At 40.2% G+C, this 13601-nt stretch overlaps 1 protein-coding gene across 1 annotated transcript; it reads right to left on the bottom strand.

Moving 5' to 3' along the window:
- Window positions 1-2506: 2506 nt before the first annotated feature.
- Window positions 2507-5307, bottom strand: LOC140248809 (uncharacterized). The gene is made up of 3 exons (XM_072329849.1): window positions 5244-5307; window positions 4880-5066; window positions 2507-3867 (listed from the first exon to the last, which is right to left on the bottom strand). Exons 2-3 carry the CDS (start codon window positions 5049-5051, stop codon window positions 3407-3409), a joined length of 633 nt encoding a protein of 210 aa, XP_072185950.1. The 5' UTR covers window positions 5052-5066; window positions 5244-5307; the 3' UTR covers window positions 2507-3406.
- Between the last annotated feature and the right edge of the window lie 8294 nt (window positions 5308-13601).

Consider the following 13601-nt stretch of genomic DNA (forward strand, 5'->3'; position numbering starts at 1 on the left):
CATCTGGTCTCTAACCCTCTGGATTTGTTTCTTCTCTCTCAAACCTTTTCGCTACTTCCTACCCTTAGTTGAAGAAAACACATATAATGCCGCAGATGTAGGAAAGGAGTAAAAGAACACCACTGGGACATCATTCTCACAGGTCCTTGATCTGACCAGGGAAAGTAAGTCCTGTAAGTCACTACAGTGAGAAATGAGAAAAGATACTTGCAGAGGGCCAGCAGCCTTCACCATTGTCCGAATATTCAAAACATAAACAAAAGGCAGGTGCCAGTATGACTGTAGATGCAGTAATGTCAGAGTTAGCGTGCACCAGTAGCAAGGGCTGATGTATTCATATACTGAGTGCTAGCCTACGTTGTACTACTTTGACTTATTATTCATCCTAGCAAGATTAATACATGCATCAATCTTGCCATTTTGTTGATGTGCATATATAATGCATAGAGGAGATGTTACAGCACCTACACTGGAAGACAACAGTGATTTAAAGCTCAGCAGCATGAGAAACCTTGGTCTTGTGATATCTGCTGTTCCATCACTGGACTTTGGTCCTAGCATCCTTGGTTGTGACCACAGTGGGTTTTACATAGAAGAATCTAGAAACTGAGATTTAAAACTCAAGACCTAAAAAGCTAATTAGACTAACTAAAAAACTGATAAACTAGAAAGGAGCAGATGAATTCAAGTTCACAAACAAGTATTAATGATTCTTGTCTACTTTCTTCAAGAGAACTATGAGATTCTTTTCCTGATTGTTCCTCAGCTTTGTTTGATCTATTTTTCTTAGAAGACATTTCAAGTTAATACCTCACAGGCTTTTCTTTCCCAGGAAGTTTCTCTGAAAGAATTTTTCCCTCAAAGGTCTTGATCTTTCAGACCTTTACGCCTGTGTTTAACTCAACATGTGATAAAAATCCCAGTTGTAGAATCATTTGTGAGAAGAGACAAGCATGCACAAAAATGCTTACGGGATCTCAGATGCACAAGGAATAACTGTATAGTTGTCAAGTTGAAAATGCACGTTACTGAATCCCGCTGTCAGGAAGCTGACACCTCCACAAAGCTTGGTATCTTACTACCCAGTGGTGACATTTCTGACTTTTTTTTAAAGTTTCATGAGCCTTTCTCACAAAGGGAAGCTCTTGAAAGACTACATGAAACCATGCCAGCTGACTTCACAAACATATCACTTTCTGAAACATATATAATCAAAGGCAAATTTTTAGATGAATCCATAGATACCTTACAGTATTTCAACTATAAGAACCAGACAATGTAATTTCTGCATTGTAAAGGTACCCTGTTGTACCTTTATAGCACAGAGTTGTCAGGTGAACTGAGCTATACATGTTTACAATACTGTTTTGTTGTCATTTACATCAAACAGAAGATAATATTAACTTCAGATGAGAAGAGCTTCCATTTTTTTTTTTTTTTTTTGGTCTAGATTCATAGGCCTGATGGGATTTAAGTGCACCAGCTCTGAGTATTGCTGGAAACCCCTAATTTCCAAAGAAATGAAACTGATATGTCAGTTTTTGTTCATTTTTCTTTGCCTACTAAATGCCTTACTAGCTGCTATGCACAAAGTCTCACTCTAGTTCAGTGAGTAGCCTTTGGGAAAAAAAAAAAAAAAAGGGAAAAAAAAGGGAAAACAAGCCTATAAGGCTAAGCAAGTATCACTCAAAAGGAGTGAGTCTTAATTGGGTAGGTCTGGTGTAACAGGAAAAGCACTATTCCTACTTTCACCATTCTCAAGAACAAACACCTAGGATTAGCATTGTTTGGGTTGTTTGTTTTCACAGACCTCTTGAGAAGAAGCTTTAATTTACAGACTCCACAAGATCTGACTAATGCAGTAGCCCATTCTCAATTTGGGTACATGTGTAAAGTATAGCAGAAGCTGCTTGATGCGCTCCAGTAAAACTTCACGCCATTCATAAAATGCCTCACATATCTAGAGTCGCTGATCTGCACTGAGGACACTGACTCAGCAAATAAGTTTAAAGATAGGCTTAATTTTAACCTCACGGGCAGGTTGAGAGAAGTCAACAAACCTTCCCTAAAAAATTAGGCATTTTGCTTTTTCTACTGCATTGGATTAAGACAAGTGTCTGCAATGCCTTCTTAATGCAGACTGATCCTCTACAATGGCACAGTACCAGGAAGAGTAAGGCAGCCTGCCTTGTCCTGTGTGATCAACAGGACAGACAGCCGCCACCACTGTATCCCTGCCCTTATTATCCAAAGCAGAAAAGGCACCTTTGTTACAGAAGTTTAGCCATGCAAGAAGCACTGCAGAGTAAGTGCGTAGCACCATTAAGTGGGTCAGTATAATAAAAATAATAATAAACTACAACCCTCCCCTAAAATGAAAACAAAACTGTTCTTCATTAGGTAGAAAGAAGAAAAAAAAAGCAGCACCAAAAAATGTATAATTATTTATTATTTATAATTTTTCTACTACATCAAGTCTATTCCTTGTAAAGAATACTATCCTTGAGATGCAAGAGAACTTTGCCAATGGGATGCAATTTCAAATTAACATGAAGGCTTACCAGTCAGGTTTTCAGTAATGACACAATGTAGTTTTACAACCTGGCCTAGCATTATCTGTAAAGTCCACCTACTGACTAAACAAGAACCAGAGAAACCTAGATCTTGAGTTGCTTTCAACTACATATTCTTCGACAAACAGAAAGAAAAATTCAATATCTTTAGATCAAAATAAATTTAAAAAATAAAGTTGTTTATTTCACATGATCAATTAACCCCAACTAGAGAATGGTTGGGCTTTCCTCCCCTTGTTTATCATAGGATGTAGCCTAGCTATCTCACACTGCCTTGCACAGCTGTTTATGTATATATGAACAACCAAATATATGCAGTGAATTATAATTTTTAGATCAAGAAAAACACAAACCAAACAGTAAACCCTCTAGGCTTCTATAGAGTAAATTAAAGCACTTACTGAAAGGAAATAGTGGCATATACGAGGGCTTTGAATTTCAAATATCCTTCAAGAAGTTATTAAAAAGAGACTCCACTGCTGAGAAAGAGACAAAATACAACGATATTTCTTGGTATATCCATTACAATTGCAAAAGAAATAGTCATTATATTAGCTTAGACTGTCATACTTCCATTTTTAACACCTTATGATTATTACAGGATTCTAAACTCCCAAAGAAGGCAACTCATATAAAAGATTTATTTTAACTCCAGCTTTGTCTTTCCTGGCTGCCTGCCAATCTAAAAGAAATGTGCTGGGCTTCACCCCATTTGAACCTTCATGGCTTTAATGCAGACTTCACCCTGTATTTCTATAAACTGTGTACATGAAGATTGGCATTCATATCTCCAAAAAATTTGTATCTTAAATCCTAAACAGAGATGCTGAAGTTCAGAGCCTTTTAAAACATCTTTCTACTAGCAGGTCAAAATTCAAAGCAGAGTATTCCGTTTGCATATTTAAGGGAACTAGTGAAAACTCTTCTGCCAAGCTTCTGGGAGCATCACTGCTGACAACATCTGCCTGGGAGCTGGCGGTCCCCAAATCATCATAGTCTTCACCCGCTGAGAAAAGTTCCTCTCTTATCATGGATCTCGGGCTATCTTCTGCAGCTTGGAGATCGGCTTTTAGCAGATGTCTTGTAGGACCATGATCTGCTGAGCAGGCCAGCCCAGTACAGTCCTTGACCCAACACGGTACAGGTTCAAGACGCACCCAAGGACTGGAAGACCTAGCCAGTGTTTTCACAGTCTTTCCACTGTTTCTCGGCACAGGGATACTAGACAGCCCCAGAGCTTCTTCACCAGTGGAGCGCACACTGATAGCTGGAGGACGACTCATAAATCTGTAAACTGTGGAGAAAGAAACAGCAACAGACAATGTTATCTTTAAAATAAATAAATAAATAAAGACAAGCTTGTTTCTGGATGTGCCTTGCAACTCTCCATCACTAAATACTTCAAGTCTCTTAAACTGTTTCTAGGCCAATCCTTTGAGAAGGCATATTGGTTACTTTGAGAATAGTATGATTTGTCCAAGTTCAGAAAGTTATGTTTTAAGGAAGTAGAAACTGCGCTGTACTCTATTTCGATAGCCTCTACTATTGTGAAAACAACTCTTTATTTTTTTACCTAGGAAGTGCAGAGAAATGCTCCAGGAATCCAGGCCCAATTCCAAACCCAGGAAATCAGAGTCATTAAACTTTACTTGCATGGTGTGAGAAAACATGCTATCCTCACATTACACAGATAATATCTCCACTTCTGAGGCTGGTGAACAGCTCCACTCACAGCACATGGGGCCCACACTGATGCTATATTAAGTGCTTTAACTTAGGCTTCAAGATCATGCACATCTTATATAAAAGTAGATATCTATACTGAATAATCCGGAAACATATTCGTCTGTTTGCAACATGAAAAAAATGGTTTTGTTTCATTTTTTTTCTGTTATTAAGCAAAAAGAAACAATTCAGTTCAAGTAATACAAACATTTTGTGCACATCAGAAAATGATAGCACTTAATAACAGGGACAGAACAGCCACAAGAATACCACCTGAAGATCTGGCACCCTTCTGGAGCCTTAATTCACCTTAATAATATATGCACCCATGGGCAGGACACACAAGGAATTCTTTCACAGAATCATAGGGACTGGAAAAGATCGAGTTCAATAAAGCAGGCTCCCTGCTACAGGCTATGCAGGTAGGCCTCCAGGTGGGTATTGAATACCTTCAGAGAAGGACAACCTCCCTGGGCAGCCTTTCCCAGTGCTCTGTTGTTTCAGGAGCATTTCTATGAAGTTGAAGTCACATTAAAATTGCCTTTCCCCCTACCCCATACGAGCATCTTCTTGCTGATTACCTTGCAAAACTCTAGTTTCTTCTCCCCCTGGCCGTGCTGAATGCAGCTGCTTACATTTTCTTCTCTGAAATCTAGTTTGCCGTGGTCTAGCACCCTGCTGGCCTTGGTTTCCTGCTGCATCATTCTCCTCCACAGGGACATGGGAATGCCCTAAGATGTCTTGATGAGACATTTTGGTGGGTTCCACCTAAAGCTAACAGCAAAGCCACAATGAAAACACAGAACTAGCCAGGAAATCTTACCAGACAACAGGAAAGAGACTTCAAGAGCCTCAAAAAACATTTATTTCATATCTAAGAAGGTAAAGGAAACCAGAATGGCAAGTGAACACCAACAGCCCTTTCCAAGTACAACAGTAGCTTACCTTGTTTTCTAACCTTAGTGCTTTGTGAAAGAGCCTTCTTTTTTTATTCTTAGATAGAAACAAAAAAGACAACCCCACTGACTTGGGAAGATCAAGGGAAGTGGGGCTAAAAGAAGGAAAAGGACCACTGGAGGAGGAGCTAGCACAGCATCTGATAATTTGTAATTAGCACAGCCTTACAGCTTTTCTAGGCCTAATGAGATGAGGAAAGTTTACAAAACCTGTGTGTGATAACTGTATTAAAGGAATACTGGGTGAAAAAGCTTCTCTGGTACTCAAAGAAGCAAACGGCAAGAGTGAATTTCTCCCTGTGATGAGCAATGCTTAAAGCAAGAATAAGAAAGAAAAAAGTAAATAGTTTTTATTTCCTTGTAGTACATAAGTATGCTTTATTGTACTGTTTTTTTTAAGGTTTTCTCTCAGTTTTTATTATTCTGTGTGTCTGCTACAACTACTGCCTGAGTAGTTCTTTTCTAACAGCTCCATTTCCTAGTTTTTTTTTCTTTTCTTTTTTTTCTTGAGTATTGGAGCCTTGTAGAGTCTCTCTTAAGTCCAACTGGGCAGTAGATTTTCACTAGTTTGAATGCTTCTTAAGCTTCATCTAGCACTTAGCAAATTCCTCTGCTGTGTTTTACAACCCTCTGAGGGCCATGACGTGTAACTAGAAGCAAAAAAGGAAGGGTCTAACAAAAAGAAGAGGCAAAGGATTTTTGCTTTGTCTTCTATGTCCTATGTACAAAGGGAAAAGGCAGTTCTGAAAGAAAGGAATAAATCAGGATGATCTGATTGATTTTTGTATACTTTTTTTAGTGGTCATGTGTTTGAAAACTGCTAGCATTTGTGAATGACTACTTTGTGAATGAGGACTCACAGTCCATGATATCATCCAAAACATGTTAGTGGGTATGCTTTCTAAAAGTACTGAAATCTTGGTGAGCTTCCAGCCAGATGCTGGCCATTTTGATATTTGTGATTATGATCAACAACTTGAAAAACAATGTTAAATACTGGGTTAGAAATGTAACTGCACTGGTAAATATTGTGTTTTCTCCTTGTTGTGTTTTAGAAGTAGCTAATTGAATGCAGGCTTACTAAATGATTTGCACTAGACCACAGCAAGCTTGCTCAGTTTCTGGCTTCTGCTATGTACGTGTTCAGCAATAAAATGCTTCTTTCCCTCCCCAGCCTGTCAAAGGCAGGGGCATCGTATCATGAGTTACCACTGGGGAAAGTGGGGGTGAGCAAGGAATAGTGGCCCTGAATTGAAGTGGGCGAATACTAGATGATCCAGTTCATATGACCTAATAGACTGTGTCACTGCCTTCGGGAGATACAAGCCTCTTGACATGTGCCCTTGGCTAGAAGGTCAGAACAGAAAAGCCCAAGCTCAGAAAATGAAGCCCTCCAGCTGAGAAAAATTATCCAACCATGAATTGGCAAAAACACTTTTTTTTCCTCCCCACCTTTTTTTTCACTCCCAAATTTTCTGACTTGACATGTTACTGTAGTGCACTTCACATTTGATTAAATTAGTCACATTGCATTATGCTGTATCAAATGTGACAAGCCGCAATGGAATGTGAAAGTTGTATAAAGATGCACAGGCATCAAATAGCTGCTACCTGCTTCTGACTAGCATCAATGTGTTAGCAGCAGGTAAGGGAGGCACACAAGGTCCAAATCCTTCTTTGTTATTAAATCACTCTTCTGCAGCTCATCACTAGGTTCTTCTGTGATTAATAATGATGCATCAAACGAGTAATAAGTTACTCCCATACCAAGAAACAATTATTTCTTCTGCATTTCCCCCACACCTGCTTGTGATAATAAGGAGGAGGTATCTCGTCAGGATTCAGCCTGTCTCTTACAAGCATACTAGCTACTGTAACTGAAGCAGTATTAGCAAGATGCTGAATGTATAAATAATTGCAGCCTACAGAGAACAAGGCAGAGGCACCCTGTTATTGCTTATGTAAATGCAGCCACTATTAGTCTTGGGCTGCAGGAATTACACTATCAGGAAACTCTAAGCTCATGTTCACTGACTAAGCATCCCCTGTTAATCTTATCAGCACAGCTCTCATTGGATTCTGCAAGGAGTTAAAGCTACCACATGCACATAGAGCATGAAGAAACTGTTAATATCACTCCTCACTTTTATTGGGGTAAATGCCAGCTCCCATGCATGGCAAAGTAGACAAATGGATTACAGAAAGTACAAGTTAATTTAATCTGGACCGTACTTGTACACACAGACTTGTTATCCACTGTCAATTAGATGTTTTATCTTGAATTCTTGTAGGATCTCTTGAAAAAGGTAAAAATGGCTCTATGAAGAGGACTGGTTGAACTATTTACCTGTTCAACAGCTCCTAGCTCATTGCTGTTCTTCTTCCGTGTTCTCCAGATGTCAGTAACAGTGCCTAATATAGAGCAAATGGTTGAGTCTTCCTCTGAAAATATTACCTAAGCAGTTAGCAATGCCATATGGTTGAGTAATCCACACTAAAAGACCAGAAATAGGATGTACAGAGGAGGGAAGAACATCTGTAATATTGTCTCCACACATAACCTGGACTACAGTTAAGAAAGAACAGTCAAATCAATTACACTAAACCTTCTGATATCCTCCTGGCTATGCGGTTTGCTCTACTCAACATGTTTTTTGTATATTATACATGAAATATATCTGATAAACTATGGAGACCTCTCTTTGTCTTAATCATCTGAAGATGTAAGTTTTTCTGCCATGTTTACAAATGACAAACATTTTCTCTCAGGCAGTACTGTGTTTGTCTTACAGTCCTGGAGGTGCCTGGCTCCAGAGTTTTGGGGAGCCATAGTGTAGCAGAAAGCTCTCCCTGATTGGACAAGGTTCCTTCGATTTTAACTAAACAGATGCAATGAGGACTCAAGAACACAAGGCTAGGAAGCTGAAGTATGTTAGTATAGCTGAAAGTGTCCAAGATCTCCTTGTCAGTGAGTATGATCACAATGTAAATGCTCTCTACCTCATGTTCCTTCAGGAAGCCATGTCTTGTTGTTTTTTTTTGTTCTCACATCATTCCTCTTTCTTGTCCTGAGAAGAGAATGGACTGTTTTTGATAGCATTTGTGGTGAGTGTCTTACAATGGAAGCCCTATAGCCTAGGGTTTCTGGGCACTACATTGTCAGACAAGTACGCAGTTACAGTACAGTCATGAGAAGAATGGTATGCAAGCTTTAATAATGAAAATTATATTCAAATCTCTTAGCTACAACTTATTTTTTTTCTTTTTCTTAGAATCTGTCATATCCAAAAGTATTCAGTCCAAACAAGAATTTAAAAGTGTATTCTGAATGTCCTGTGATATTGTTCAGAATTCCTTTCCTCCTATTTTCTAGCATTAATTTAAGCCAGATATCCACAGTAAGTGCAGGGAAAAAAAAAAAAAAAATAGTAATGATACTTAATAAAAAATTTGTTGAACCATTTAAAACACTGAATTTGTTTTAGGAACATGGCTGTCCAGCTAAGAAGCTAATTATGTGAGGTTGCCATGTCCTACAGACCTTACATAGGAAAAATACCAATCAGTCTTCAAAGAGTTGAGTCCAGTAAGCAATTCTAGATCTGGACTTGCTCTCCTCTGAATGCTTTATAGCAAAAGCTGTGTCTGACATAGGATATGTTTTTCTTTACTTCTCCCATACCCTGCAATTGGCTAGTTTTGAATCATTTCCAATGTGAGATCCAGAAAAGCAGAAACAGTTCCATTCATAGTTTGCCCTGGCTTCCCTTTTCTGTCTATCTTTTCTTCTTATTCAAATTCATACATATTTAACAGGTGAAATGAATAGCAAAGATCTACTCTGTTGTAATTAATGCACATATGTAAAATCAGTGCCAGCATTGCTGACCTTTCCATTTGTCTAAACTTGGCTGAGTATAAAAGCCATTTTACAATTTTCCATTGGTAATGACGTGTTTATGACTGTACTGAACTGTAGCACCTTCTATTTTCTGATGGATAAATGGAGTAAGGAGGATGGTGATGGCCAAAGCAGCTCTGGATCTGAGCTAACTCAGGGCAATACATCTACATTTGAGTCTATTCCAGAACAGCTAAGTTGTGCCCTTAACACTCCCTGGATTCAGCTGCTCAAGCAGTCCCTATTCTGGACTCTGGAAACTTGAAAAAATGCATCAAATATTTGGCTGTATGCTTGCACCTGTGGTATGTCTGGTGGGGAGGAAAGGGATGATGTTTGAAGAAGACTGAGGAGGATATGTCCCCAGAAGGGTAGCTTCGGAGGAGAAGATTTGTTTCATAAAAATGCTCTTGGTTTTAGAAATACTATCATCAGCTCCCTGTGAAGAGCAAGATCCAGCTTAAGGCTGCTGAAAAGGAGCAATCTGGAGCTGCAAAGCACTGCTGCTGTAACCTGCTGTCTGGTTTAGACATGAAATTCCTCTAAACCATTCAGAGCTTGCACTGAAGCTGTGAACAGTACAAAACACACAAGATGGAGGGCATCTCAGGTTGGTTCTGAACTAGAAACACTATTGCCTGCTCCCTAATCCGTGGATGAACTTACAGCATCATCAGGATGAAGTGCCTCCCTGCTTACCTCCTTACCTTCCTACCCATTTCCTGGTTGTATCCATGCATGGAATTAGTCCAGTTGGACTTAAAGCTAGTTTTGACTGCATGGGAACCTGGCATTTGTGCAGCAGCAGTCTGAGCTGGTTTGGAATTGCTGTAATGTACACCAGAGATTATGCTGACTCCAATCCAGGCCAAAATCTGTGAGGAGCACATCTGAGATGCAGTCTCTTGTATCTTCCTTCTTCATGACACACGCCCGTATTCACTGGCCAGGCAGCAAAGATGAGGGAATTTGACACTGAACTAACAGCAAAACTCAGATTTTAAATGCCATTCAGCTATTTGATTTGCTTAGAGACCAGTATGTGCATCTCAGCACTGGAGAAAACAGAGGAATTACAACATAATGTTGAAACTGCCAGAGTGGAAAGCTGTGATATCCCCCTTTTTCACCCACTTGGTGTCATCTGATAAGAAAGGTACTCCCCAAATGCTTCCAGAAACACATAACGCTCATCAAACCTGAGGCTTTTTGAGTGTTTTCAGGTACCAACAAACCTTGTGTGACAGAGGTGTATCCAGGTGGGAACGCTTGGGAGTAGGTCCCTCTGCCTTGGGAGGAAGAGTGGAAGGATTTCAGAAAATGTGTGAATTGGCATGGTTATGAAAATGGATAAGCATTTTGTCATTCCTGAGCTGAGAGAGGAATGCTGCCTGCCAGGGTGCTGGGCTGCATGGGTTGTAATTAAGCACAGTTCATACTAGGCCAGAAATTGAGTGTAGAGTCATAGATTCATTAAGGTTGGAAAAAACCTCTTAGATCATCTAGCTCAGCTATCCCTACTATGCTCAATAATCATATCCCTCAGTGCCATATCTCCATGCTTCTTGAACACCTCCAGGGACACTGACTCCATCACCTCCCTGGGCAGCCTGTGCCACTGCCCCACCACTCTTTTGAAGAAGGAATTTCTCCTAACATCCAACCTGAAGCTTCCCTGGCATAACTTAAAGCCATTACCCCTCATCCAATTATTATCTGGGAGAAGAGACTAACCCCCACCTCATCACAACCTACTTTCAGAAAGTTCTAAAGAGAGATAAAACCTTCCCTGAGCCTCCCCTTCTCCAGACTAACAATCCCTAAGCCTCTCCTAGTAAGACTTGTACTCCAGACACTTCACAGCTTTGCTGCCCTTCTTTGAACGCTTTCAATGGCCTCAATGTCTTTTTTGCAGTGAGGGGCCCAAAACTGAACAGAGTACTCAAGGTGCAACCTCACTAGCACTAAGTACAGAGGAACAATCACTTCCCTGCTTTTGCTGACTACACTACTTTCTGAAACAAGCCAGGACATTGCTGGTCTTCTTGGCCATCTGAGCGCACTGCTGGATCATGTTCAGCTGAATGTCAACCAACACCCCCCAGAACCTTTTCCTCAGTGCAGCTGTCCAGCTACTCTGCCCCAGGTCTGTAGCAATGCATGGAATTGTTGTGAATGAAGTGCAGGACCTCACACTTGATATTGTCGAATCTCATACAATTGGCCTCAGCCCAACAATCTATCCTGAACTTCCTGCAGTCAAGAACAAAAGAGGGAGAGATCAGGTCTTCCAGGAAGCCCTTCAAGACTGCTAAGGTGTGGGTTGCTCACAGGGGGATGTCTCTCCCCCCCACCCCACCCCCCTGGCTCCACACTAGTGGCTGGGGTATCACAACTTTGATGGATCCAAGTCTTTGGGTTCAATCATACTAACAAGTTACTATGAAGTAAGGAGGAAACAGTCTTGGTGAGTTTATGCTTCAGAAAGATTACCAAACCTCTCTGCATGTACTTCTAATGCTCATCTCTGTTGGGGACTGTCACCATCAGTGCGTGCCCTTCCAAGCCCACAGGACAGAAATCCAAGATAGCTTCAAAGATAGCTCCAAAAAGGAGTCAAACACACAAGACCTCAGTGTCTTAGCACAGGCACTTTCCTAAAGCAGACAAAGGAGAGGAAATCTGGGTCAGGAGAGTTTCTCCCAGTGCTTAGCAAAGCCCCTCTCAGCTGCCTCTGCATGCTAGCAGCCCTTCACCTGTTATTTTACACTTCATGCTCATGAAGTAGATAATAGATTTGCTGGCAGATATTCAGCCAATATGTGGGGAAGTTCTTCAATTTCTTACAGCTAGGCATTGAAACAGAGTGCAAGCTAATCTGCCAGATATGGAATTTACATATACATGGACTTTAATATCAAGTGAGATGCACTTTGTGTGAACTCTGTAGCTCTTAAACAGCATTTTCAATTAATATCTGTTCAGTGGTTTTAATAGTTTTTTCCCATGATGTTTACAAGACTGTATGGCCTCTCTCTTTTGACTAATTAACACATTCTTAAATTCCTTTGACTACAGCTTTTCCTTGTCTGGTGAGTAATACTTTGATTTATCAGCTTCAGATCCAACTATTTGTGGGGAGGAGTCCTACGCTCATTAAAAAATAATCTTTAATATGCTGTCCTTACATAGTAAGGCTACGCAGCAAGTCTTCGCTAAGTCATTTTGTATGTTAAAAGCTGCCATTTTATTTGTGCTTTAATTTTACTGTTGCCACTTCATGTGGGGAAAAAGGATAAATAATTCTACCACAGCTTTTGTCACCAGTTTTCTTTGGAAAAGCTAATCACAACTTTTACAAAAACATTGGATTGACAGCTGATGCCTTCGAAACAGTTTCCCAAATTCATGGTTACAGAGGAAAACAGTGCCTGATTCTCCTCACAAGGCATCCCCAATACTGACCACAGCTCCGAGTTTCTCAAGGTGTACCTGTGCCCTCCTCACAGTGTCTGCTCTGGGGCCACATGGTCAGCCATGAATTTCTGGCTCTTTTAAATTCTTCATTTCAGCACCTCTCTGAAGGGAGGAAGGGAGGAAGGGAGGAAGGGAGGAAGGGAGGAAGGGAGGAAGGGAGGAAGGGAGGAAGGGAGGAAGGGAGGAAGGGAGGAAGGGAGGAAGGGAGGAAGGAAGGAAGGAAGGAAGGAAGGAAGGAAGGAAGGAAGGAAGGAAGGAAGGAAGGAAGGAAGGAAGGAAGGAAGGAAGGAAGGAAGGAAGGAAGGAAGGAAGGAAGGAAGGAAGGAAGGAAGGAAGATCATTGGTATCTGATATATCAACCTTTGAAGTGAGTGCGTAAGTTCACAGCACACAGCTATTATTTCAGGTGTACATCACTGACACTTGAGGGTCATATTTTTCAGATTTTCTTTGCTATGCTAACATTAAGTGATATTTTTTAAAGCAAGGAAAAGTAATGATGACACTCCAGAGTGAGTGAAGAGAACAGTCTGCCTCTTCTAGTTCTTGTGTAGTCTTCTGAGTTCAAAACATGCAGCAGAATGGTCTCGGAATCTTCAAAATCATACTTGCATATCAATATTCATTATTGAGTATACTAGTGCTAGGTAAATTAATGTTATGCTTTATGTTGCACTAAGTATTACTTACAATGCATTAAGTATTATTAGAGTGCTTACACAAAGAGGTAAAAAAGCAACGACAACAAAACCCACAAGCTAACACTTTTTCATTGTTTTATTTCCATAGTGAAATTTACCTTCCCATGTGGAGAAATAAAGAAAATAATAATATAGCTCCCTAAGTATAGTTTCCATAATGACCTTATAATAAGCAAAGCTGGTGGCCGCATGTGTTATATAGTTCCATTAAAAATAAAAATGTGGCTGCTTATTAACTTGCCATACCCAACCGTTTTTGCTGCACTTC

The sequence above is a fragment of the Excalfactoria chinensis genome, chromosome 2, assembly GCF_039878825.1.
Source record: "Excalfactoria chinensis isolate bCotChi1 chromosome 2, bCotChi1.hap2, whole genome shotgun sequence".
In the NCBI taxonomy this organism is placed as follows: domain Eukaryota; kingdom Metazoa; phylum Chordata; class Aves; order Galliformes; family Phasianidae; genus Excalfactoria; species Excalfactoria chinensis.